This window comes from Melanostigma gelatinosum, assembly GCF_949748355.1.
Source record: "Melanostigma gelatinosum genome assembly, chromosome: 6".
In the NCBI taxonomy this organism is placed as follows: Eukaryota; Metazoa; Chordata; class Actinopteri; order Perciformes; family Zoarcidae; genus Melanostigma; species Melanostigma gelatinosum.
The window spans coordinates 27,964,241-27,992,119 of NC_136639.1; the positions used below are offsets into that span (position 1 = coordinate 27,964,241).

General features: G+C 43.3%; 2 protein-coding genes and 1 pseudogene across 3 annotated transcripts in view; 2 read left to right on the plus strand and 1 right to left on the minus strand.

Moving 5' to 3' along the window:
• Positions 1 to 313: 313 nt before the first annotated feature.
• uqcc3 (ubiquinol-cytochrome c reductase complex assembly factor 3) lies at positions 314 to 4,633 on the plus strand. Its single transcript, XM_079270675.1, has 2 exons — positions 314 to 533; positions 2,301 to 4,633. Exons 1-2 carry the CDS (start codon positions 417 to 419, stop codon positions 2,430 to 2,432), a joined length of 249 nt encoding a protein of 82 aa, XP_079126801.1. The 5' UTR covers positions 314 to 416; the 3' UTR covers positions 2,433 to 4,633.
• Positions 4,634 to 5,225: 592 nt separating this feature from the next.
• On the minus strand, positions 5,226 to 6,614 carry LOC306779158 (nuclear factor 7, brain-like; annotated as a pseudogene). The gene has a single exon. The product of its transcript is annotated as a nuclear factor 7, brain-like (transcript).
• Positions 6,615 to 8,709: 2,095 nt separating this feature from the next.
• abca2 (ATP-binding cassette, sub-family A (ABC1), member 2) overlaps positions 8,710 to 27,879 on the plus strand; it is a gene marked incomplete at its 5' end in the record, with an annotated part of 77,740 nt that continues 58,570 nt past the window's right edge. The window contains 4 exons of the mRNA XM_079270993.1: positions 8,710 to 8,775; positions 21,725 to 21,818; positions 25,644 to 25,755; positions 27,449 to 27,612. Coding sequence (XP_079127119.1) covers positions 8,710 to 8,775; positions 21,725 to 21,818; positions 25,644 to 25,755; positions 27,449 to 27,612 — 436 coding nt within the window. The remainder of the gene's footprint in view (positions 8,776 to 21,724; positions 21,819 to 25,643; positions 25,756 to 27,448; positions 27,613 to 27,879) is intronic.

Here is a 27,879-nt window from a genome sequence, read left to right on the forward strand (position 1 = left end):
GCAAGCTGGACACCACTGAGACAGTGAATTCGGGACTTTTACTCGTGCTTTTAGTGCAGGATTTTGAATGCATGACTTGAAGGGTTTGTGAGTGGTGGAGCGTTTGACATTAGTCTTGTTACTTTTACTCAATGAAATAAACTACTTTTCCCACAGTTGTTGGTTCGTTCGTTCCTTTCCCCGTAAATGTGTCCGCATCGCGTGACTCCACACACTCCAGCCAGCAGGTGGCGCTATAACCAGGGCTCCGGTTAAAAGTGAAGAAGAAGAAGACAGCTATCCCAGGGTGCACTGCTGCTGCCGTGTCCGACATCACCAAACTGAACAGACGAGATGCTGCAAGTGATTTGTGTCTGTGGCCACTAATAAAGACTCAGATATCAGGCAGACACTGTGTTTCCATCACCCGCTCCAGGATGAGCGCCATGCGAACCATGCTGAGCTCCGGTGCGCTGGTGGCTTTGCTGGGGCTTGGCTACGGGATGTGGGCTATCATATCTCCGGGAGAAGAAAGGCGGAGAGAGCTTCTCAAGGTGCTTCATGGGGATAACACTCAGTGTGTAAACAAACCAAGTCTTTTATTAAGTAGCGTGTGTACTCTGTCCTGTTAGTGTAGCCCCAGTCAAGAGCGATATCGTTTTTATTTGTTAAAAGCTTGCATTCATTCATTCAATTAAAATTTTTATTTTAAACTCATAAGAGGTTCCATGTCAAAATAAAGAAAGAAAATAAGACCTACAAGATAAAACTAAAACAATTAATTAATTAAAAAAGAAAAATTGAAGGATAATTTATTTGCAGCCGTCCTCTGGGGACACTGACAGTGGGCCGTCCTCTGAGGACACTGACAGTGGGCCGTCCTCTGGGGACACTGACAGTGGGCGGTCCTCTGAGGACACTGACAGTGGGCCGTCCTCTGGGGACACTGACAGTGGGCAGTCCTCTGGGGACACTGACAGTGGGCCGTCCTCTGAGGACACTGACAGTGGGCGGTCCTCTGGGGACACTGAGAGTGGGCGGTCCTCTGAGGACACTGACAGTGGGCCGTCCTCTGGGGACACTGACAGTGGGCCGTCCTCTGAGGACACTGACAGTGGGCGGTCCTCTGAGGACACTGACAGTGGGCCGTCCTCTGGGGACACTGACAGTGGGCCGTCCTCTGGGGACACTGACAGTGGGCCGTCCTCTGAGGACACTGACAGTGGGCGGTCCTCTGGGGACACTGAGAGTGGGCGGTCCTCTGAGGACACTGACAGTGGGCCGTCCTCTGAGGACACTGACAGTGGGCGGTCCTCTGAGGGTACTGACAGTGGGCCGTCCTCTGGGGACACTGACAGTGGGCCGTCCTCTGAGGACACTGACAGTGGGCCGTCCTCTGAGGACACTGACAGTGGGCCGTCCACTGACAGTGGGCCGTCCTCTGGGGACACTGACAGTGGGCCGTCCTCTGGGGACACTGACAGTGGGCCGTCCTCTGGGGACACTGACAGTGGGCCGTCCTCTGGGGACACTGACAGTGGGCGGTCCTCTGGGGACACTGAGAGTGGGCGGTCCGCCGAGGACACTGACAGTGGGCCGTGCTCTGAGGACACTGACAGTGGGCCGTCCTCTGGGGACACTGACAGTGGGCCGTGTTCTCCTTTTTCTATTTATATCTCTGTCATCGTTCAAATCATCTGAGAAAATGGCCAAGATATTCTATGTATTTACATAAAAGCCATTTATTTTGTATTCATAAATAATAATATAATATCTAATTCTTGATGATTGCAGTCATTTCTAGTTTTACTTTCTCTTACTATGTTAATGTTATTCACAAAAATGCCAAGGCAAATTGTGTGTATGTAAAATCCTACTTTGCAATTAACCTGAGTCTAAATGATGAGCTGACAGTAAACAGTCTGCTCCAGTTTTCAGTCACTCTCATGTTGACTTGTTTCATTTTTCACAAGAAATCAAAAAGATGGACAGAAGCTTAAATTACATAAAAGCAGCTTTAAGCTGCTTGTTTAATGTTAAGACCTGTAAAAGCTTTAGTAACTTGTCTTTGTTGCAGATATTACGGACTGAATATAAGACGTGTGGCAGCTTTGTATAAAGGCTGTTGTTACATCTGAAATGGACAAGTGAATATGTTTGCTCATAGGTTCTATAATTTGTCTCTCAAAATGTTGACCTCATTTCTTTGCATGTGTTCAATACGAACACATGCAACGAAATGAGGTCAACATTTTATTCCATGTGTTCAAATATAGTAATTGATTGAGACATTTATCTGCCTCTTGCTTACCGCCCATCAGAATCTGCCTGAATCGAATCCAGTGAGAATGGAGGAGACGAGGAAGAGGAACGCTCTGGTGATGCAGGCGCTGAAGGACGCTGCTGAAACCAACGACAATATTGCAAGACGAGTCGGAGGACCTGCGAAGTAGACCGGCTCCGTGTATTGATGCTGGCTCTTCAAATAACGATGGACAGCATGTGAGACAAAGAGATTGTTGTCTGATTGTGTAAACAATTTACCATCGGATGTTGAAATTGTTTGTTAAAACTCTCCAAACACAACCGCATGTTTTCAGTCTGTTATGATCCGGTTCTAGCATTCATGTGTTCACAAGTTAGTTTAAGTTTGATGACATTTGATGACATTTGTAACTCAACAAATCCCATGAAAAGACCAAAACCAACACTGGATGTATCTAGCAACAGGTGTTGTGTGTTGTGTATACCTGTTGATGCCGAGTGGCTGTGGCTCAGGAGTCTGAAGCGAGACACTGAACCACAACTCCCAAATGGTTTAACAAGCGCCTTGCAAAACAGACATTTTAAGGATTTGTGTCTCCATGAGGAAGCGTTGTGCTTGCTGCTGAGAACCAGAGACCGGAGATGGAAGTCAGAGTATTGAGAGATAAACACATTGGTTCTCGGTCTTCTTATGGCACTTGTTGATAGCAATGCAAAATCAAGAACAATGGCAGCCTTGTCCTTCAAGTGCTCTGTTGTTGCTGGTGCAAACACTTGCTCCAGGTTCAACTGAGAAGAGGTCAGCTATCTGGCTGAAGTGACAAACTGATGCTTACCAGGAGGAACGTGTTTATCTCCCTCATCTTCTTGCTCTGGTGCGTTGATGGCTGATCCACTGTGAGCAGCAGCAATATTAAGGTGGGAATTCAATGTCACAATTTCAATTTTCATGTTGAAAAAATATTTGATTTCGTTCCAAACTGACTTTTGTCACTCAGTTGACCAAAGTTGGGCAGACCCGTTCAGCAATCATGTAATTATTTTCCTCCGTCGCTGAAGGTGCCCGAGTGACGGGCCTTTGCTGTTCAGGCTCCTCAGCTGTGGAACTCCCTGCTTGGTGAGCCACGGCAGGCAAATTCAGCCTTGTATCAGTCTCCTCTTTCTGGGGGTATCCCAGTACTTGTAGATGCATGCATAAGGTGTAGGAACCTCACCACGGTGCCTTCCAACAATGGCCCTCTACTCTGGAAGACAAGGGAACTAGTACAAAAAAGACAAAACCAGTTGCTAACTCAAACTAAACAATGAGCAGGTGACCCCACAGAGCGAAGACAGGGCTCAACATTCTGCAAAGTAATTTAATTAGATGTTGTGACTCTACTCACCACCTCTGATATGGGATGTAACACATGGAATCGCTCCAGGTAGGCAGGACAACAACGGGGTTACAAAACTGTCAACATGTCAAACCAGAGCTGGAATAGAAGGCAAGGCAAGTTTATTTGTACAGCACATTTCAACAACAAGGTAATTCAAAGTGCTTCACATAAAACCATTAAAAGCATCAAAACACAAGGCAAAAGAAAAGGAGATTTAAAAACAATTAAAGAAACAGTGTAATAAATAAAATGCAGGAGTAAAATGCAGAAATGCAGGAAATTGATGAATATGAATTGAATGTGGTTCTATTAAAGGCAGCAGCAAACAAAGGTCTTCAATCTTGATTTAAATGAGCTGAGGGCAGTCAACTGAGCATATTAAATGATCATTTCAACTACATACCTGTAATAGCAAATCGATGTGTTCTGTGAAACGTTGCTGTGTTGCGGCCCTCAGGGCTGCTGTACATGATACATAGATTCACAACTGACATTGGAAACAAGCTTTCAAGGTTGTGATCAGAAACTTCAGACATATCAACAAAATCATTCTCCTTCATTCATCTTATATCACAAACGTTTTACGTTCGTCACTCAACAAGATGTGCCAACACCTCTGATACATCCTGGTTGTGTATGAGTGATCAAAGCTGACATGACGGTGGAAGATGATTCATGGTGCAGCCCGACATATAAACCACAATAACAGTCCTGCTCTGGTGTCTGGAGGCCACTGAGCTCTGCGTCCCCTCAGCTGTTTAGTCAGAAGAAGCATTACTGAGATCAACTGGAGCCGCGTGTTCACTCTGAACCTCCGTCACCTTCTTTCTCCAGACAGTGACTGACTTGCACTGACAACACTGAGTCGTCTTCTCTCTTTCTCTGTTTCCGACCTTATTCAATCATTTCTCTGCAGTTGGCTCTTTCTAGTTTCCCTTTGTCTCTTTTGGTCTCTTCTGTATAATAATATGAATCCTCTAGTTCTCTGATTCTTCAGATTATTGCTCTGTTCTCTTACGTGCTACACGTGTTTCTATGACTTCAAGAAAATGTGTTCGTGTTATTAATAAAATGATCATTGAAATAGAAGCGTGAATCAGTTTCTGTTTGCAAACACATCAAACTGCAGCACAGCTTTGTATTTGTCTTTGATATTTTATTTAAAGGAATTCGTTACAAACCTGAAGGATTTCATATCGAAAGAAAGTTATTTACTGAAACAAGGATTTGATCATTGAAAGATAAATTATTCTAAAATGTAAAAAAAATACACAAGGTAATATGATAAAATGAAAGACTATTTGAAATTAAATTAAAAAAGGAAACTAACTTCTTGCTCATTCTTAGAAATAAAAATAAATCTGAATAAATGTGTAAATTAAATGATCCCATGAAATCTACTGGTCCCAGTTCTTTCAGCATATTTACATCACAAACAAATCATGTTATTGACTCAAATCTTGTGTTTCTTTCACTCATTTTCTTCATGTACCGGTACGATGAAATTAAAGAACTAACTGGAATTGTCTGTTATGAACAAAGAAATACCACCATTACACAAATCCTGATAAATCACTGAGACCTCACCGCCCTCCCTGAACATCACAGAGAAATATCACTTTGACAGATTTTGACATCAGCAGTCTGAGCATCACCAGACTTTCCAATACTGAACCACGGGAAGAGTTTCTCAGTGAAAGTGTCTCTGAGAGTGCAGATGTGAGTCATGTCTTCAGGGTCGTAGAAGGACACGTCCCCCTGTCATAGTCCAGCTGGACTCTGATCCTCCGGAGACTCTTCTTCACGCCGACCGTCTGATCAGATCCATTCGTGTATTTTCCACTGTGATGAAGTAAACACCAGATTCCATATTTTGGGGAAGCGAGTAACTCTCCCTTCCTGTCAACTGACTCTTTAGCCAAACCTACATTCCAGAAAGGATGGTCTCCCACCTCCACCTCCCAGCTGTGTTTCCCTGAGCTGAAGCCCTCAGAGCGCAGAACATTGACATACTCAGTGAATCTCTCTGGATTGTCAGGAAGCTTCTGGTCTGTGTCTCCATGTCTCACACTGGTCAGATCATCAGACAGATAGAGACAGGGGTGTGCAGTGTTTGGGTCCAGAATGACAGGACTGAAGTGGACCCTGTCCTTCATCTTCTCCCAGACGCTGAAGGATGAAGCAGCGCTCCTGAGACCAGCTGTGGATCTGACCGGGAGCTCTGGACTCTGGCTCTGGTCTGAGTGGCTTCATAGCTGCTGAGGAATGACACGCTGTGTTTCTGCAGGTCTTCTTCAACAGCAGAGATGCTGTCTGACAGAGAGGAGATCTGCTCCTGAATCATCTTCATCTCTCTGCTGATAGTCTTCCCCTTCTGCTCCTCTTCCTCCCTCAGAGCTGCCAGTCTGGACTCCTCTTCCTCTTTCAGGACCTGGTGGAGCTTGTTGAACTCTGCTCTGATCTGCCTCTCTGTGGACAACAGCTGCTTCTTGGAGAGTTGAATCATTTCATTGTATGTTTCCTCCACTTCTTCATGTTTTTCCCTCTTGTCCTGCAGAGACTCTAAGTCAGACCCCAGCTGGTCCTTCAGGTCACTGACTGCTTGTTCTATAGGAACCAACTTGTGACTCTGGAGAGAAAACTCACAGACAGAACACACAACTCTGTCTTCATCCTCACAGAACAGTTGAGTCTCTTCTCCATGTTTACTACACACCACCTCCACCTTCGTCTCTCCTTCTTCTGTCTCAGATGATCCAGTTTTCTGTCTCTCAGCAAACGAGTCAGCCAGTTCCTTCAGTGGAAAGTTCACTCCTGGAAAGCACTTTGAGGATCTTCTTTTACAAATGGGACAGTTTTTAGTTTTAGCTTGTTTCCAGAATTGCTGCAGGCAGCTTGAACAGAAGCTGTGGTTGCAGCTCAGAGACACAGGATCTCTGAACAAACATGGCAGTTCAGGTAACTTTCAACAAGAACTATTTTCTCAGCCATTTTCTCTGATATGTGAATATCTTTAAAGCAAGACTCACCAAATCCGTCTCTTTAAATTACAGACAACAATCCTTCTGATTTAATGTTTATAGTATACGTAATGGCGTCTCTCAGCTCCGTTCAGCAACAGAAACCAGCTTTAAGTTTCACTTTCTATCCTGACATTTCATTTCTTTACCTGCAGATGGTAATGTTTTGTTGATCATCAGATTTTACACAAACTTTCCACAACAAGCGCCTGAGAATTGTTACTTGGAGAAAAAATATTTATTTTAAAGTGTAAAAAAACAAAATCAACATAATAAAATGCATTGACATTGCAAACTTTTCTGATTCCAGAAATATTTAAAAACACAACATTTCATGATTCAGTTTAACTTGTTTTAGGACATAATCACCACGTTCAATCATATGTTATACAACCAAAGTGTTCAATTCAATGGCAATGTCTTTTTCCAAGACAGTAAGAAATACTGTAAAATATTTTATTTTTGCAAAACATTTCCTCTTAAAATACACAAGCACATGAAAGAACAGGAAATATTTACATATGCATATGAAAAATAAAACTTAAATAATCGGATAGAAATGTCTAACTTTCTAGTATTTAGTTCACTGGATCACCCAAAATCATAGTTTTAATGTACTATATCACATTGAAGCAAATATTTGTAAATAAATACAATATTGTGATAAAGAAGGAAGATTTTCAACATTGACCACAATGACATAGTGACAATATATATGTCACTATAGTCTGTAAAGTATATTTTATTTATTACCAATATATTTGGCATAAACCAAGACTCCCTCACAAGAAACAGGGGCTCTTCTTTATAGCATGGATCGTGCTACCTCACAGTATTCTATGTCACAGAAATGGATTCGAAATGCTGAAGTGCCTCAACAGGCTTTTTGGTATCGAATCATTCCAAGTGCACAGAATGAAACCAAAGTGATTTCAAGAGTAGTCATATGCATACTTTTACGGGTTAGCTACAGATATAGAAATCATGTCTTCAGCTTGGTATGAATGATGTCATACCTTATCCTATCTTACAATCATGTGATTACAACATTTGGCATTTATTTGCATCTCATGGATATAATAGACTAAAACGTGAGTTTATCTGTGTGAGCCTTTTCAAAATTGAGGCGATGAACATAGACTGGGATTATAGTTTCTTCACAAACAACAACCTGTTAGACAACACGGGCACGAGGGAGAACAGGCTCCGGCTTCCCAACAACGGCCCGTCAGTAAACCTGCATGCATATCTGGGAATCTTTTTGCATGTCTGATCCATCTCTGGCAATCTTCTGCAGACATGTCCAGACATCTAGCATTCATTGTGTCCAAGAGGGACATCTGCTGGTCAAAAACTAGATCATCCCTTTATGGGGTTGAGGAATGGAGTATGGTGGAAGGGTAAGCGACACCATCCTGGCAATCTGTGTCTGGGAGAGAATGGTGGGACATTACATAGTCCCATCCAATTAAAAAATATTTTGGATTCCAGCCCACGAAAAATACTAATATTCCATTTGTAAAATAAGACACCTTTCTTTTGTCCGGTTGAACTCTTCTGCGGCGGTAAAGGATGCATTAGGAACTACTTTGACTGTACTTTAGAACACCTGGTCTGATCCATGCTCTGATCTCTGACACAAAAACGACGAGGGCTTTTGTTTTGAAAGGACAGGCCGGAAGTGTACGTTTCCATTACTGCGGTTAGCTTAACAGCAGCTGTCTGGATGCCCCCGGTCTCCTCATCCAACCCGGACCACTGCACAACTAAACCGCACAGATAACCGGTGCTCACCGACACGCAGAGGACGACAGACGGAACACTATCAGTCCCGTTACGACTTTTACCGACAGCCACCGTTAACAAGCGCTCTTCTACAAACGGAGGAACGGTAGCTCAATGACATTCATTGTTAGCAAAGAGCGACACATTTCAGCACCACAACAACAGGCTCGGACGGGATGCCCGGGAACGGGATAGAAGAGCCCGGTTATTTAAATCCAGTCATCGGCCACCGCCGGTACCGTTATGCTCGTCTGGTGAATTGAACGACGCACTGAAGCAGAATGGGATTCCTGCACCAGCTGCAGCTCCTGCTGTGGAAGAACATCTCTCTGAAGAGGAGGGGGCCGGTAAGACCACATCCCTGCTCACACATGACAGTCGGTCAAACTGTAGCGGTAAAAAGGACAGACGAGTCTTTGGAACGGGCGTCGGTTGAGGCTGCGTGTCCTGCAGCCATTATTTGGGCTAACCTTCATTCTGCCAGCGCCCGCTGCCTGTGTCCGCTAATGTTACCATCAGGGTTAGAATAACCCGCAGTGAGCTTGATCTGGAGCATGGTGGACACGCAGCTTTATGAAGCAGGAGCCTGTTCTGGGGCCCATCATGTCTAACAGGTTGTTGTCTGTGGATACACACCAGTTGTGTAATCCCAGTCTACGTTCATTAGCCTCAAGCTGCAAAAGGCCTACACAGATAAACCCAGGGTGTGTTGTCATGAGGTAATCACGTTTATAGTTCATCATGCATAAGATGCAAAAAACGGGCTGACGAATGTTGTAATCACAGGATTGTAAAACAGGATGCTGTATGAAAGCATTCATAAGGACACGAGGACGCGTATAACAAGTGATCACGTCAAGCTCCACTTCAAGCATCACCTGATGAAACATATTCTGGAGACTGCATTTGAATATCCTGTAGCTTAATATTTATGGGAATAGGAACATCATAGAGCTTTTTGTTGATGCACTCTAGTTATGACTGTAGGATTGAGGTTATGATCAGTAACCATTACTATCTATTGGTCTGAGAATGAATGCTCATATGACAGCATCTTAAATGCTCATGGGGTCCTCCGTCCCTCATTCAGTAGGCGCTGCATGAAGTGAGAGGTCTTGTACGATACACTTCCAGTACAACACAAATGGTCATAGCTGAAGCAGTGGATTCCATTGGGCCGCTCCTGTTCAGTACACAGGGTCGAGACTGTTCTTATCAGAGAATCTTTGTATTGGTCGTTTGTTGAAATATTGAAAACTAGGTTTATGTTTCCCTCAAAGACGATGTCTTGTAATCAGGCAAGTAATGACGGTCAGAGGCTGCACACACTGACACCAACAAGGTAAATGATTCGGTGCATCGATGGCGATACCCGGCTCTAGTTTATAGAACTCAGAACAGAAAGCCTAACACCCATACACATGCTCTGTGAACCTTCAGCTACATCCCGTTCATACAACATCACTTTCAACATGACTGCGTCATTTGGTTATTCAGGAATAACATTCAAATGGCGTTCTCCAGATGTTTGGTATAATCCAACGTGATGACATCACACCATGCTCTCTGAGTATGCATATGGTGATGCCTTCAATCCTTCAGAAACCCTGATGGCTGACAGCCGGTTTATTTAGTGATGTCTGTGCTGTTTTTTAAAGCTGAATGTGCCTCAGGCAGCCTGCTTTTTATCACCTACCGATGGTGTCCTGATAGAGGGGTTTGTGAGCGTGTGTGTGTGTGTGTGGGGGATGCAGCTATTTTTAGCTCACCTACCTTCAGACATCAAACTCTGAGGAGGCAATAAAGATGCATTGGGGAGCCTCTGTCATAATAATAGAAACAGCTGCGTCATTTCTGTCTGTAGATTGAGAATCACTCACTAAAGCTGTCCGTAGGGTTGATGATGAGAGCAGAAAAGTCCAGTCAGCACTTAGCTGAGGGAGCATTAATCCCATCTGTTGGTTCCTACTGACGGAGCCAAATTCATGCATGAATAAGAGGAGCATCCTCGCCCAGTTAGTATATGTATTTGAAAGGTTAACATGTACTGTACATAAGGGAATATTTTGGACTTGCAATTGTGACAAATTGGTAGCTGTATGTCTTCTTCAGTCACGCTGAAGAGCCTCCACACCAACAACATGTTTTGTGTGTGTGGCTGTGACATTAATCTTTAGAGATTAATCTTCAGACATCAGTCTGTGCCGCTGTATGCCGATATAAAAAGCAGCACGTGTGTGAATGTGGCCGATGGAAAAAATTGGGGAAATGAGGCTGAACACCATCCAGTGTCGATCAGCAGCCGATTGGTTGGTGCATCTCCAGCCTTAATGTCTGCTGAAAATACATTTTTCAGCTGTTTTTTAAATATTGTTTTTTGTACGCTGCATCTTAAATATTGGCTATATATTTCTTTCTTTCAATAATTTCACCTGAAACTATTCTGCTCATTTTGCACTGAAGTTCTTAAAATCTGAAAAATACTGAATTAGTCAAATATTGTATTCACACAGGAGTACACAACAGAAGCGTTACCATGTATGAATGTTAAAGGGACTGTACTTGTCAAAGCTCTTTAACACTACACGTCGTCATCATTCACCCATTCACACCCTGATGACAGGACTACCGTGCAAGGTGCACCTGCCCATCAGGACCAACTAACATTCACACACGTTCAGGCTCAGCTGCGGGAGCAGTTTGGGGTTCAGTGTCTTACCCGAGGACACACGAACCAGTGGAGCCGGGGATCGAACCGCCGGTCCTCCGATTGAAGGACGACTCTGTGTTTATTTCATATGACTATTTATTTATTCATTTACCAGAACATGCTTACTCGAGATATATATTATTATCAAGATATGAAATAACCTCCACCGGGACAGAAGCTTTTGGTCACGTTGCCCAACCCCAGCAGCATGAAAGTGATGCTCACGCAACATTCTGAGTGTGTTCTGGTTTTGCGTGAAGTCAGTAAATAATCAGGCCGGATGCGACCTTGTTTTGTTTTTACCCACGCTGCGGTACAATGATGCGAACCCTAACCCACAGTAATGACATCCTATACTTTATTGATTCTTTTTGTATTTTTCGTACAGTTCACAAAGCAACATCACCTTCAAACCCATCGACACTTAAAGAGCATCGAAGCAAAGAGACAGAACTCTGCTGCTCTGTTGTTAACAAAGTAAACGTCATGTATTACTTAAACGTGGCTCACAGAACTAGTTAGTGAACTACAACCGAGCATACCTCCAACATGCTGGACAGACGGGAGGTTTTCACATAATTACTCAATACGTTCTCTCTTGTGGAGCACTTCACACTCCAACATGGCACAGCCTGTCAGCACAGCCTTTATTTTGTTCATCAAATCATCTGGGGTGGCTGGTATCTGTCATGTACAGTTCTCATACTGTCACTTCCTCAACGCTGGTTGTTTGCACAGCTGTTAGGTCGTCAATGTGTGACAGAACATGGCTAAAACCCGATGCACAGATAGGTACAGCATAGAGACAGAAAGATAAGCAGAAGACAGTTTGGTTGCATCATAAAGCATATTCCATTCCCACTGTGTCTTTTACAACTTTGAATATTTCCCATCCATTTTTGAATATCATAACAATAAAAAGCATTCATCAGGAACGCAGCCTTCGGTTGGATGAGGACAGTGTGGGGCAACGACTGGACCATTGAAGCTGTGGAGGCCGGCTCAAAGCTGCAACAAACAAAGACACATCTGTGGAAGTTGGTCGGGGAGCAAATAGAGACCGATCTCAAGAGAAGCAAGGGCAACATGAACATTCATTTTGAGTTCTGTTTGTGTACATGTAAGGCCAACATTCACTCTCTCATAGCTCTAGTTTGGTCTCCACCAACTCTCTCCAGCTGCTAAACGCTCCATGTTCACTGACCGGTCTCTGTAGTCTCTGTAACTGTGTCAATCCATCTGATGTACATATTCATCCTTTTCTAACAAGGCCTGTGATCCAATAGAATAACAACATTAATATCAGCTGGTATCTCTGTGTCGTCAGCGATCAAGACTCTTCGTGTCAGTTAGTGTGAAAGAAAGAAATAGAAATCTGTCTGAGGCTCCGTTCACACGACTACATTTCCATTTTAAAATGCACATCTTTTGCTGCGTTTACGCCTATGCGTCCACACTTTAAACTCCCAAAAACGGAGGCATTTGAAAAGGTCACCGGTGCCGTGTTAGCTTGAACTCTGGGGTTGAGTCGTAGTGTGGACTGGGAAACCGGGGACCTTTGAAAACGACGATGCAGACACCCGCGTTCGATTGGGTCTCAACAGTTCCCTGAGTCCTCACAATGCTGCAAGAAAACAAACATCAACAGCCTTGATTATCGATCGACTACCAGGTTCATTCAACGTGGACATGGATTACAGGTGTTGCTGACCTTGTTGTCTATACTAGCAGCTGTTTATAATGCTACTACTGCCTACATGAGGACGAAGCAAGGCAGTATTGGAGCGATTGACGAGCAGCATGTCCAGCAGTGTTTTCAGCCCTATGGAGCGGACGTTTGAAGTCACGGTTTGTGGCTTTGAGGAGACGATGGACACAAAAGAAACTGTAAACGAACAAAAGCATAAATGCTCTCGAGGGACTTCAGCCACCTGCAGAGCTACGAGTGTGAGAACAGACAACCACGAAACCGTTGGTGAACAAGTGAGAGACGTGTGTTGATCGATCGGGTAAAGCTTTGATTTGTATGTGTTCATTTTAAGTAAATCAGAGATAAAACAAGACCTTCAGCGTTGTAACCAACAACGCGTTGGAAAAAAGTTTTCTTTCCACAAAATGTTTCTGTCTGTGTGTGTAGAGCAGGGATTACCAAAGTGTGGTGCGCGCTCGCGCACCCCTGGGGGTGCGCGAGCTGCCTCTAGGGGGTGCGCGAGAGGAAAAGTGTAATGGCGGTCTGATGGTGTAATAATATTAAATATTTTTTTAAAAAATGTAATTTTAATTTAAAAAGTGGGATTTTTCACAAAATAAAAACATGAATTATAAAAATTCCCTTTGTAACATTTAAAATTAAAAACGTACAATTTAATAAATGCACTTGAGCTCCTTCCGGCAGACTTGCCACCTGCCGCCAGTCGTACACACTAGTGAGCCTAGCTTGTGCAGCTAACGTCAGCTAACAGCGAACTTCATGCATTCATCAACATGAATTTAAATTTGATAAACTGGCTGAAATCGGGGAAACTGTCAGGTGGGACATCTGAAGCTATCAGTCGTAAAAGAGGAGAGGGACAGAGAGAGAGAGAGGAATCGGAGGCGAGGGGAACGGAGAGGTGCGTTGGGGAGAGACCGGGAGAAGAAATCGAGCCAGAGTCAGAGGAAGATGAGACGGAGGAGACCGAAAAGGAGGAAGGGATAGCACAGACAAATCGGGAGCACATCGGCCCATCGCGGAGTCAAGGTGAAAAAGAGGAAACGAGAGTGAGCATCAGACTGGGAAAAAAAGAGGAAATATGATGAAAAGTATCTGTGTCTGGTAGGGCTGGGCGATATGGCCTAAAAAAAAAATCTCCGATTTTTTTACAAAAAATCCGATTCACGATTTAAATCGATTTTTTCCTCCACAAATTTTTGCAGATGACAGAAGCTGTTGAAAACACTTTTTTATTTTATTTTGTGATGATTTTCCCTCGTAGGTTGATAAAAATAAAGTGCAAACAAAACCTGAACATTGTAGAAAGGTGCCTGTAGTATACAAAAAGTATTTGGTCACTCTTTTGTTTCCCTGAATCATTTAAATATAAAATTAAATTAAACATAACATTAAATGGCATTAAATAGTAGCCTTCCATTGTAAACAACTGTGCAAATGTAACTTTTTACAGTAAGCTTTTCTAACTGAATACACTGATACAAACACAGCATGAAATAAAATGTATGTGACCCTTTACCATTCACATTTTCAAAAGTCCAACATCTGATCTAACATCAACATAACATATTTTGCACAGTAAATAAGTGCATGTAAACAAAATCAAGTGCATTCACAACATAACCAACAGTATTAAACAGTAGTGCATGTTTTTTCTAAATATATTTTGCCAGGAAGACAGCGTCGCTTGTGCTCCCGCGGTCCTGCTCCCTCCTCAGGGCGCAACACTTCTCCCACTCGGCGGCATGCCTCTGTTTGAGGCTGTTTGTTCTGTGTCAGATGAAACGAACCCGAACCATTTCCAGACCACCGAAGACACATTCTTCCCTCTCTTAAGAACGAGAGCTTCACTGCTGGCCGCCATTGTTTTCGTTTGTAAACAATGCGCGCGCACTCAACTACGGGAACCCAACGGGGGGGAAGGGTGGGGGCGATTTTCTCGATTTTCAATAAAACACATCGCCTTAAAGCACACATTCGAATTAATCGATTAAATCGATTTATCGCCCAGCCCTAGTGTCTGGGCTTCACTTGGATTGGCAACGCAGATTCCCCAAAGCCACAGTGCGTGGTGTGCAGTGAGGTTCTGGCTAACAGTCTGAAGCTCTTATTTACGTCGCCACCTGAACACCAAGCATGCCAGTGCAAGTCAAAAGCCCCTTACATTGTTTATATCCAAATTGGAGGAGTTACAAAACAGCCAAAAACAACTGGAGTCTCATTCATGTGTTGGTCTATAAATGACGCACTACGGGCTTCATATCTGGTTACAGAATAGCGAGAAAGGGGCTACCGCACACAATCGCCGAAGACGTGAGCTTGCCAGCTGCCAGAGAGATGGTGGAATGTATGATTGGGGAGAAAGAAGCAAAAAAGTTGGACATGATCCCGGTGTCCAACAACACTGTGTCGCCGCATCGATGCTTTGTCCGAAGACATCCTGGCTACATTAGTCGCTCATTAATTGTAAATTAAATGTGATAATCTGCCTCTGAGCCTGTGCGTGTCCTCGCATCCGTATTGCTCTTTAAAAGTGACGCCTTGTGTCACTGAAAGTTATTGAAACTTTGTTGCAGTGTTTCAGGGCGTTTTCACACCTTCAGTTCGTTTGCTTTGTTGCAGTTGCTCCTTTGTTCGGTTTGTGTTCACACTGCAACATTTAACAGCGGACTAAATCTTGTAAACAAATGCCACGCGCGAGCAAACTGTTCTCTCATTGGTCCGATTCTTATGCGGCTATAAAGGCTTAAAAGGCTCTGTTGCTTTTTTTCTTTTTATTATTAAGGGGGGGGGGGTGCGCGAACCCGGTCGGGATGTAGAAGGGGGTGCGCGGCCTAAAAAGTTTGGGAACCGCTGGTGTAGAGGAAGATTAAAGAGGTAGACCTTTAGTAGAAAGCAGAACTTTCTTTAAATGAAAGAGTATGATAATACTCGTGAATAGTCATGTGATATTAGCTTAGTATGGAAAAACAACGATGAAACGCCCTTGTGGACGTAGATCGTGTTCGTGTTGAAAGCCCTGTTTTAAACGTAAAGGTAGTCGCGTGGACGTAGCCTGAGTTTGACTCCCGTACCGATCCCAAGGGCTGAGCAACTAAAGGAGGCTCTGCCACGCCTGGCCTCATTGGACGATGGGGTTATCTGTTGTGCCTCATCGACGCTGGTGTCTGACGGCTGTCCATCAGGCGGCGGAATACGTGAATATGTACCATGGCAACAAGTGACGAATCACGTTAGCACATATAAGCTATTTTAGCTTAATCGTCTGAATAACAATGAGCCATGAAATTAGAATTCGGCATATTTAAAGAAAGACGTAGTCCTTACCACCCTAGGTAATGTGTTGTCACCAGTAATAATAATAAGCCGGCTGTACAATGAACTAGCATACATTGAGAACCACTTTCTCAATGTTGTCAAAAGCACCTTTAATCGTAAGCAAAGTTTGTTTTGGCTTTTTTTAACTCCTGTTTTTGTCAACTATACAGTGGATATAGGCTAGTCATAATCCGACATAGTGTTTGTTTGCAAAAGTAATACTACTATACAGTAACTATATTATCCTGTAATATTACGGTGCATTGGAACATAACTGTTTTAGGTTCTGATTTATGACATATGGGGTCCAGTTACAGTCTAGACTGATGATGCTCATAATCAGCTATTTCTTCATGTGGTCTTTGTGACGAATAAGCAGAATCAATGCTCAGTAAAGTGGAGCGTACTGTAACTTCCTCCATGGGTACATGGAGCACTGATGATGCAGGTTGACATCATTAGAACTGTCCAGTGAATGAGATACCTTCCATTGTTAATATGATATTGTATTATATATGTTTACAGCGTGAACATGAACCAGACCAGAGCTAACGATGGAGCGTTTACAGATGGAGGGGATGAAGGATGGAGAGAGTGCAAATCTGTAGCAGAAGGTTAACCGACGGTTAAATGAATTATGAATACTATCTGTAAGAGAGCAGACTAACAGCTGGTTGACTGAGACGGGTCATCTATAAATCCTGTGACTGCTGCAGCTCTTCCTCTGGAGCCTCAGAAGCATGTTTCACTTCATTCATCGTGCTTTTTATATTCTCTGAAGAGTAAATCGAGAAAAATTGTTTTCCTTTACTGAAACAAACCAAGATGTGTATCGTTTAAACTTCACATATGATTTTGAGTTTACAGCCAGTCTTTCTTTGATCATGAAGCCCAATGTTGCTGCAGACTATTCTCTACTAACAGAGGCCAACAGAGGCCAACGCAGGTCTGATGTGCATCGGTAGGTTAGGGGAGTATACGTAATGTCTGCAGCCTCACTGGGACTCCGTACCGAGCAGGACACAACCCCACAGAGTCATGAGGGACAACAGACAGACAGAGAGGAGGCTGTATCAGTGCCAATGTAGCATCTTCTAATTTATGGATTTTATTGGATCAGACAACATTATGATGATTGTAAAATGCTCAATATTGCATCTGGTAACTAATAAGCATGGCCGATAATCTGTCGACTCCTAATGTCACATAATATAATGTGAAATACCAATAAATATATGCATACATGCCAAAAATGAAGTGACTATAGTTGAAAATGCAAATGAATAAAGTAATAAAAGCTGTATTATTTAATATTTTGGACGCAGTGCAATACGTGTAAACACAACATTGACATAATATCCCCTTATGAAGATGATATGTGGACCGTAACCCTCAAACATTGAGGTGAAATAGTATTCAGACACTGGTTTAATGATTCACCTCTTCCTGAGCAGAGAACTCAACAACAGCAGCAATAAAGAGATGATACAAGCTGCAAGTATTGATCTTTGAGCCTCTTGAGGGGAACGGAACGAGCAGAAAACTTCAATTATGACAAGGGTTTTGTGATATTTACACATCCAGCAGGCACAGAGCAACAGCTGGAGTAGTGAGAGTCTAATGTTCACTCTCCTTTCAGTCGCCACCATTTCATAAGAAAGATATCTCACCCAACATCCTGCGGGAAACACTGTGAGTCATGTGACATCGTATTTGTATCAAGAAATACAAAGCTGAAGCTGTCTGCGGGGATATGACCTGCACCCTCACATTCTGAATCCAAAGTATGATAAACACACACACACACACACACACAGTAATATAAGGAAACACTGGACAGGGAAAGCAGAGCTGGGCAGTCATCTGTGTTCGATGCTCACAGCCCAGCTGGAGCAGACCATGGACTATGAAGAGACCAGAGCTGGTCAGAGCTAGAGATAGGAGCGCGTAGGATCCACGGGACTACGTCCGCTTTTCAAAATAAAGTGCTGTCCCTTATACATTTAAATGTCTTTATTCTGACATTTTTGGGTTGATGGGGAAAAGTGCAAAAAAAAAAAGTTCCTTGAAATCGCTATAATCAGAATACTTGAGGTACAATAAAACACACTGATCCATAATTCCTGACAGTGACTGATATATTTGACTTCAGCACATCTCTAGAAGACACTTGGCTGTTTTTAATGAACGTTCATGGTTTTTGAAGCAGTTTTTGTGTGTAGTAATACAGCTAAAAAGGTTTGTTGCTGCCATAAACAGTTAGCAGAAAAGACAATGAACAGAACAGTTGTGTATATGTGTGTAGTGTTTGGATGCGAGATTCACGACCTGAATTATGATCTCAATCCAGTCCGATAAGTACAGTACAACGCACAGCAGAGCATCCAACTCAAGCCCTGATCATAAGATGTCCCTCTACCTTCAAAACAATGTGATACATCCTTAAAAACTCCAGATTCATGACACCTGTTTGTTTCAGCTTGGCATTAAGGGGTCGTGGGTTATCCCTAGAGGTATCTAGAGGCAGTGAATGGAGTGAACTGGTCTCTTTGTGCTCTCAGTTCTGTAAGTGTTCATTGATGTCGTCTGCGTTGACATACTGTTGGCTTCCCCTTTGTGTTCTTTACTGCCTGTGTCACCTTTGTCCTGTGTATTTAAATATGAATACAAAAGTTGATCACAGAAAAGATGAAAGGAAAAGATGAGTACGGGCCGTAAGAGCAGATTACTGTCAACGGAAACCCAAATGTCAATCTGTCAATAGGAATCCTAAGAAGACTCTGTGTTTGCTTTGCAGTCAGAAACAACAGACAGTTATCAGTCCGCTCAGTATCTTCAGCTCAAAATCAAAAAGAGAAAATCAAAAAACTGGAAAATCTGTTTCGCTCAAATAAGCTCAGCATATTGTTATGAAGTCAGGAATTTAAAGCAGGAGTTTTTTTCTCCATCAAATGATAAAAAGTGAGCTAACGTCTGCTCTAAACCACCATGTAGGCCGTTCGCAGCAACACGCGCTGTGCATCAGAGCCCATCGTGGTGGAGCACTGCGGGCAGAAAGCTCTTCTGGACGCTGGCTGCCAGTTGGTGAGAGTAAGCTCCAGCATGGCAGACAGGCAGCAGCAGCGACTGGTGCTGGAAGAAGAGACTCAGACAGCCTGTGGATCAGTGAGAGTTCCTTCCTTCCTCCTGGGAAATGCACCACAGGATGACAGCCTTAGATTCATCTACAGATGAGATAGAGGAACATAAATGAGTGGAGAGGGCCTCACTCAGCAGCAGCTTGTGTTGGGTGAAGTCCATGTGGCATTTATTCAGATACTTAGAGAAGCCTGGAGGGGAATGAAGAGGAAGTATGGATGTCTCCTCTAAATGAGACATAACAAACTTTACAACAACAAAGTCACGATATGAAGTCATTCATCATCTCACTGGAAACAAATCTAAAATATCATAAATATTGTCCCAAGTGAAGTCTATAAAGAATTCAAACATCAGTCAGTGTCACTCATTCTTCCTGTCCTCTGTCTTCTGTCCTCCGTGTCCTCCGTGTCCGTGTTTCCCTGTGTCCGTGTTTCCCTGTGTCCTTGTGTCCCTGTGTCCGTGTGTCCTTGTGTCCATGTGTCCTTGTTTCCGTGTGTCCGTGTGTCCGTGTGTCCTTGTGTCTGTGTGTCCGTGTTTCCGTGTGTCCGTGTTTCCGTGTGTCCGTGTGTCCTTGTGTCCGTGTGTCCGTGTGTCCGTGTTTCCTTGTGTCCGTGTGTCCGTGTGTCCGTGTTTCCTTGTGTCCGTGTGTCCGTGTTTCCTTGTGTCCGTGTGTCCTTGTGTCCGTGTTTCCTTGTGTCCGTGTGTCCGTGTGTCCGTGTGTCCTTGTGTCCTTGTGTCCGTGTTTCCTTGTGTCCGTGTGTCCGTGTGTCCGTGTGTCCTTGTGTCCGTGTGTCCGTGTGTCCGTGTTTCCTTGTGTCCGTGTGTCCGTGTGTCCGTGTTTCCTTGTGTCCGTGTGTCCTTGTGTCCGTGTTTCCTTGTGTCCGTGTGTCCGTGTGTCCTTGTGTCCTTGTGTCCGTGTTTCCTTGTGTCCGTGTGTCCGTGTGTCCTTGTGTCTGTGTTTCCTTGTGTCCGTGTGTCCGTGTGTCCTTGTGTCCGTGTGTCCGTGTTTCCTTGTGTCCTTGTGTCCTTGTGTCCGTGTGTCCTTGTGTCCTTGTGTCCGTGTGTCCGTGTTTCCTTGTGTCCGTGTGTCCGTGTTTTCTTGTTTCCTTGTTTCCTTGTGTCCGTGTTTCCTTGTGTCTGTGTTTCCTTGTTTCCTTGTTTCCTTGTGTCCGTGTTTCCTTGTGTCCGTGTTTCCTTGTTTCCTTGTGTCCGTGTGTCCGTGTGTCCTTGTGTCCGTGTGTCCTTGTGTCCGTGTGTCCGTGTGTCCGTGTTTCCTTGTGTCCGTGTGTCCGTGTGTCCGTGTGTCCTTGTGTCCTTGTGTCCTTGTTTCCTTGTGTCCGTGTGTCCTTGTTTCCTTGTGTCCGTGTGTCCTTGTGTCCGTGTTTCCTTGTGTCCTTGTGTCCGTGTGTCCTTGTGTCCGTGTGTCCTTGTGTCCGTGTGTCCGTGTGTCCTTGTGTCCATGTTTCCTTGTGTCCTTGTGTCCTTGTGTCCGTGTGTCCGTGTGTCCGTGTGTCCTTGTGTCCGTGTGTCCGTGTGTCCGTGTGTCCGTGTGTCCGTGTGTCCGTGTGTCCGTGTTTCCTTGTGTCCTTGTGTCCGTGTGTCCTTGTGTCCTTGTGTCCGTGTGTCCTTGTGTCCGTGTGTCCTTGTGTCCTTGTGTCCATGTTTCCTTGTGTCCTTGTGTCCTTGTGTCCGTGTGTCCTTGTGTCCGTGTTTCCTTGTGTCCGTGTGTCCTTGTGTTTAATATGCTCTAAAATACCACGGCACATCCTTTGTGTGTTTCTGGCTGTATGATGAGGACAGGCAGACACTCTGTTGTTGGTTTGAACTGACGTGCGATCTTTAAATATCTAAAGAACCTCCACAGACTGCCGAGAGGCTCGTTGATCTCTGAGCTGCTGACACTATTTTCCTCCAGCAGGAATGAAAGAGGATTATATGTTCAGGGAACATAGGAAGCCCTTTTTGTTTGAATTCACACGGTACTTTGTGGTATTGATCAGATGTAATTGTGAGCTCATGATGCAGTGAAGAGGAGTGTGTATTAGCACAGAAGGTGCAGTAGTCAGTAAACATGCTCAAATCTGTGTCTTCATAGAGTTTTATATGCACACTAAGGAAGTCTGCAAACAGTGCAGGATGTGAACTACACTATGGAGAGTTCTGCAGTGGCATCCTGTAGCAGACGGCTTCCTTCACACTCCCTCCGTGATGTAATGAATGGATCTGTGACGGCAGGCAAACTCCATCTACTCCACAGCGAGATCCATGAGCAGGAGGTGGGACCTGACCAGGAGTCTCACGTAAAGAACTGTGACTGAAGTCCACCTTGCAGCAGGATCACTGCACGAGTACTGGACTTGGGTTTCGCCAAGTTCTATTGGAAATAATCGGGTCTATTTTGTCCTTTCCCCTTCAGTGGGTGTTGGCCTTTGAGATCTTCATCCCACTGGTCCTCTTCTTCATCCTCCTGGGTCTGAGGCAGAAGAAGCCAGCGATTCCTGTCAAGGAAGGTAGGCAGACACAGCAGAACACAGACGGAGACACACGGATCCTACATTATATCCACGTACTCAGTCACGATAAATACACATGTTGACAATATCAACTAAGGGATGCTGTACTGACTCTAACAAATATCCAATTTGATCTTAAAGCCACTGGGGGGCGGCCGGGAGAACGTGTTCTAGGCCAGAAACAAATCCCTGTCCAGTGCGCTGTATCTCTCCCGATCCGTTGATCCATTTATTTCGTTGCACGTTTACACCATATCATCAAATCAGCATCGTTCAATCTTACTTGTATCAGTGCATCTTAATGTCTTAAAACCACAGGATACCACACGACAGGATGAGACAACACGCCGCGCTGACACAGTCTAAAAGTGTTCGCTTCCCGTCCACACACCTGATTCTCATCACCAGGCACTTACCCATATTACCTATATGCAACTTTACATCAATGCGCCACCCTGTGTTCAATGTCAGAACTGCATGTCTAAATTCACCTCGCGTTTCCCTCAAAGATAAAAGACAACAACAAAACTACATTATGGCTCCAACAGATGGGTTATGAGGGACATTTGCTGAGGAGTTGCAGCCCTTTTTAGTTTCTATACAACCAAATTGTGCTTGTCCTCATTTAGGAAAGGACCAACCTGATTTCTACGTCGGTAAAATGGAAGAAAGGCACAAAATGCATGTTTGGTCTCGTCTGTTTAGAGCTGTGATATCTTCTTTTTATTGAAATAAATCTCCAACTGATTTTTCAGAACTCATTCAATCAAACAAAGTGTGTGGACGGGCATGTCTTCATAATAGGCTGAATAAAAGAGATGGTTTTAAAGGTATCGATGGAGGAGTTGAGATATCACTCTTAGTCTATTCCACAGCTAAGGACCAACGACTGAAGAGGCTTGATCACCGTTGGTCTTTAAGGGGCGCCTGGGATGGACAGCGATAGGTCACTCGGTCTGAGGGGTCGGGAGGTGAAAGAGGATGAGCAGTTCAGAGACAGTCCAGTGCTTTATCAATACAATCATTTTAAAATCAATTCTGTACTTCACTGGTAGAGTAAAGGATCAAAGTCCTTCCACCACTGCACAGGTGGAAATAATGAACCTGTACAAACACAAAGGCCCTACATTGTGTTTTACAAACAATGTGTAGATATGAACACTTTTCTACATAAAAAAAGAAATTAGTACAACGAGGATGAAAATAGATAATAACTCTTTATCAACATGTCTGCCCTGCTGCCTTCAGGAGGCTGCAGGGGTTTGATGAACTGCAGAAAAAGCTTTTCATCCAGTATATACATATATATATCTATATAGATATAGATATAGATATATCTATATATATATATATGTATATATATATGTATATATATATATAGATATATATATAGATATAGATATAGATATATATCTATATAGATATATATATATATCTATATCTATATAGATATATATATATATCTATATATATATATCTATATATCTATATATATATAGATATATATCTATATATCTATATATATATAGATATATATCTATATATCTATATCTATATAGATATATATCTATATCTATATCTATATAGATATAGATATATATATATATATATATAGATATAGATATATATCTATATATATATCTATATCTATATATCTATATTTATCTATATAGATATCTATATAGATATATATATATATATATATATATATATATATCTATATTAGGGCTGGGCGATATGGCCTAAAAATAAAATCTCCGATTTTTTTACAAAAAATCCGATTCACGATTTAAATCGATTTTTTCCCCCACAAATTTTTGCAGATGACAGAAGCTGTTGAAAACAATTTTTTATTTTATTTTGTGATGATTTTCCCTCGTAGGTTGATAAAAATAAAGTGCAAACAAAACCTGAACATTGTAGAAAGGTGCCTGTAGTATACAAAAAGTATTTGGTCACTCTTTTGTTTGCCTGAATCATTTAAATATAAAATTAAATTAAAGATAACATTAAATGGCATTAAATAGTAGCCTTCCATTGTAAACAACTGTGCAAATGTAACTTTTTACAGTAAGCTTTTCTAACTGAATACACTGATACAAACACAGCATGAAATAAAATGTATGTGACCCTTTACCATTCACATTTTCAAAAGTCCAACATCTGATCTAACATCAACATAACATATTGTGCACAGTAAATAAGTGCATGTAAACAAAATCAAGTGCATTCACAACATAACCAACAGTATTAAACAGTAGTGCATGTTTTTTCTAAATATATTTTGCCAGGAAGACAGCGTCGCTTGTGCTCCCGCGGTCCTGCTCCCTCCTCAGGGCGCAACACTTCTCCCACTCGGCGGCATGCCTCTGTTTGAGGCTGTTTGTTCTGTGTCAGATGAAACGAACCCGAACCATTTCCAGACCACCGAAGACACATTCTTCCCTCTCTTAAGAACGAGAGCTTCACTGCTGGCCGCCATTGTTTTCGTTTGTAAACAATGCGCGCGCACTCAACTACGGGAACCCAACGGGGGGGAAGGGTGGGGGCGATTTTCTCGATTTTCAATAAAACACATCGCCTTAAAGCACACATTCGAATTAATCGATTAAATCGATTTATCGCCCAGCCCTACACGTAGCCAATGCTACGTGGTATTGCAAGCCTGTTTTCATTGTTTCTGCAATGAATCGTTTCAACAGGTTTCATGGTGACAGCACAGTCCTCAGCTGTGCGTGGATGCATGGACTGTATGCATCGTGAGTGTGGGACACACTGAATATAAGGACCTTTGTAAGGGTTTGTAAACTAACCCCTATGAGGCATGGTGTATAAACTGTTGATGAATGAATGATTGACAACACATTATAGTTATTAAAGGCATATAGTTACAAGCAAACACATCTCTACAGTGAGCTATGAAGCATTTAAGTTGTTTAGATGTTTGTGCAAATCGTTAACAGGCAGGCTCAATACCGTTTATTCATATCCTCAAAATGTATGAAGAAAAATATAGGAAGTGTGACAAATTCTTTACTGAAGGTCCACTTACTACATCTCTGCAGGAGCTTCACTCTCTGGCCTTTAACAGCAGACAGTCTGTTCAGTCCTCAAGAGTGTGGAAGAAGTATCGATGAATAAATACTTCTGTGACTACAGATAATAAATCAATAGAACAAATCAATACAAATACACCTTTCATATTCTCTATTGAAATTGACAAAGATGAGTAAAATGTGTTTGTTATATAATAGTGTCATGAATTAGCTCTGTACACACCTGATGATCCTCTTCTTCCATTCCTCTGAAGGCAGGAGGGGATCATAGGGATGGCATGACAGAGAGAGTGCCAAGTTGTTGTGGTTGATTATATACAGGGCCACACACACTCACACACACTAGCTTCAGCAGCACAGTAACCGTGGTTACTGTAACCGTGGTTACTGTAACCGTGGTTACCGTGCGGCTGGTCGGGCTGTCAGCGAGAGCTGAAGTTTCTATTCTTCCTGGTAGAGCGCTGGTCCAGCCAGCACTTCGAGGCAGATGAGGAAAAGCATCATGTGCAACAGCATGATGAGAGGCCTGTGTGTTCAGCATTGACATGTGGAGCCTCTCTGACCATCAGCTGCTGGGAGGCGGCTCATCTGACACCTCTTCCTCTCCAACTCTAACACAGTGTCTCTCCCTCTGCTTTCTCATCCTCATGGTCCTATCTGGACCTCATACTCCTCGTTTTCTCCACCTGTATCCTCTGTATTTCTTTGCCACATTCTCCTCCTTTGTCCGTGGTTTTGTTCTTCTCTCTTCCTCCCTCATGTCCAGCCTTTTACAGCGCAGCCCCGCTCACCTCGGCTGGCATCATTCCCATCATGCAGTCGCTGTGCCCAGATGGACAAAGGGATGAATTTGGTTTCCTGCAGTACAAGAACTCCACGTGAGTAGATTTTATCAGCAGTCACTCATCAGTCTCATAACTTCTCTTTTTAGAGCAGTTGTTTGTCTTGAATGAATTGTTCGTTCCATTTTTCTGTGCAAACACTGAGATCAGGCGGCGGCCATGTTCAGAAAGACTCTGGCTCTGCTTGATGAAAATGTCGCCGTCTCATTAATTTGGATGGAGCCAGTCTGTCAGTGCAGCAGTGGAGGCCAACACAAGCGACCCGACATGGTGACAAAACCATGTCTTCATGCAAAGCAGTTGAACCAGGTTCTATTGCTGCAACGCAACTTGTCGCCACCAAGCAAAGCGCTAACATGCCCAATCAAGTACATACAAGAGCACGTCCTTGAACTGCCTATTTCTGCTACTTACATTGTGACGAAAACTGGACACCATTGCATAAGAGGGCGCAATGAGAAGAAGAACGAATATAACATGTTAGTTTTAAAGTTGAAATGTATGAGGATGTGTTTTATTTCCTGTCCAAAGTCCAGAAAGGGTCCATTTTCCAAAACCAACCCGACAACAACGCTCCATCAATGTCTCATCTGATGCTGAATCAAAGAGGCTCACAGCTGCTGCTCGGCAGTGACAGTAGAACCTTTGTACACCAGGGTACAGCCGCCGTGGGAAATAATGATAAAACAATCAATCAATTGATAAAAGGACAGTGAACGTGCAGATTGCAGAGGCAGAGCACCGTGCATGTTTCCACCAGCTTTTATTCATTGTGATTGGACCGGCTCAGACTAATGTGTTTGCAGAGGATCGCACATTGACCTCTCCAACATCTTGAACATCTTACACACAGCTGGCACAGCTGGACTCAGGGTAACCAAACAGTACAAACAGGTAAACTGTTGCAACAAATGAGTAACAGTATTCAGAGTGTATCAGCCAACCAGCAACTCTTAAATGCCATTCTTAATGTGCATGTAGTGAAGTGAATGTGCCTCTATGTCTGTAATGTATGGAGTTGATCCACACACTGTCACACCCCTGATCCCCTGAGCCACAGTGATGCAAGAACCAGTATCGGACTTTGTTTCCTGTTTCCTGGCCGATATTTTGCAAAAGGACTTCTTCACGTTGATCTGATATTGAAGACGTTAATCAAGCTTTTCAAATATTCAGAGGAGCAGAACTGCAGAATATTTGACCACTTACATGTTTTACCAGTAAATATGAATGAATTGTCAGCAGCCTGAGCTGAGCACAACGACTGGATTCAAAGGACACCAAAACATGGACGACTTCAGGAAGTCTTTGCCCCGCCAAACAAAGAGTTCAGCCCATGCACACAACGGCCCGTAAAACTACAATGTGCAGGTTCTACGCCGTTCTCACAGCTGTAGCTCAGAGTTAGAGAGGGTCGTCTCGATCGGTGGTTCGATCCCTGCTCGATGTGTCCTTGTGCAAGACACTTGCCAAGGCCAGCTGGTTCCCCCTATGCTAAGGACTGTCTTAGTCCTGTGTTTTCAGTGTGGTCCTATTCGGGATTCTGAGAAGCTTGATGAAAGTACTATCACTGTTGTTCTTCCTGACTCTCACCATATCAACAACAATTAAACATCTTAACACCAGTTAAACATGCACAACAATAAAAGTCATTCTCCAGTCGTGAGAAAAAGGACCAACGATGTCTCTTCTTCAGTGCAGTTGTAGTGTCTCTCTGTCTCTCTGTTAGTGTGACGCAGCTGCTGGAGCGGATCAGTGAAGTGGTTGAACAGAACCGCCTCTTCTCGTCTGAGCGGCCTGGTTTGGGTCAAGAGCTGGAGACCCTGCAGCAGCACCTGGAGACTCTCAGTTCCACCCGTTTACCTCCGGACTACAACTTCAACACCAGTCAAGGTCTGACATGTAGCCATGCTTTAACTAATATCAACAACATGTGTGCATATATACAAGTACAGTCCATCGTAAGATGTAAGAGCTTGTCGAGCACTCACATTTCAACGTGACGTAGAGTAGCCAATGGAAATGTAGGCTGCAACAGAGAAGGGAGGATTGAACATCAGCAGTCCTGATGTTATGTAGTTTGTGTTGAGAGTATTACGGGATGCTCTGCTGATACAGAATGTTACTGCAAAGAGAGGGCCCATAGTTTCATCACAACCC

Bases quoted from the DNA above. Each gene is read 5' to 3' on its own strand.
- uqcc3 (XM_079270675.1), top strand. From the start codon at position 417: ATGAGCGCCATGCGAACCATGCTGAGCTCCGGTGCGCTGGTGGCTTTG. The intron at 534-2,300 runs GTGCTTCATGGG...ACCGCCCATCAG, and splicing joins GGCGGAGAGAGCTTCTCAAG to AATCTGCCTGAATCGAATCC.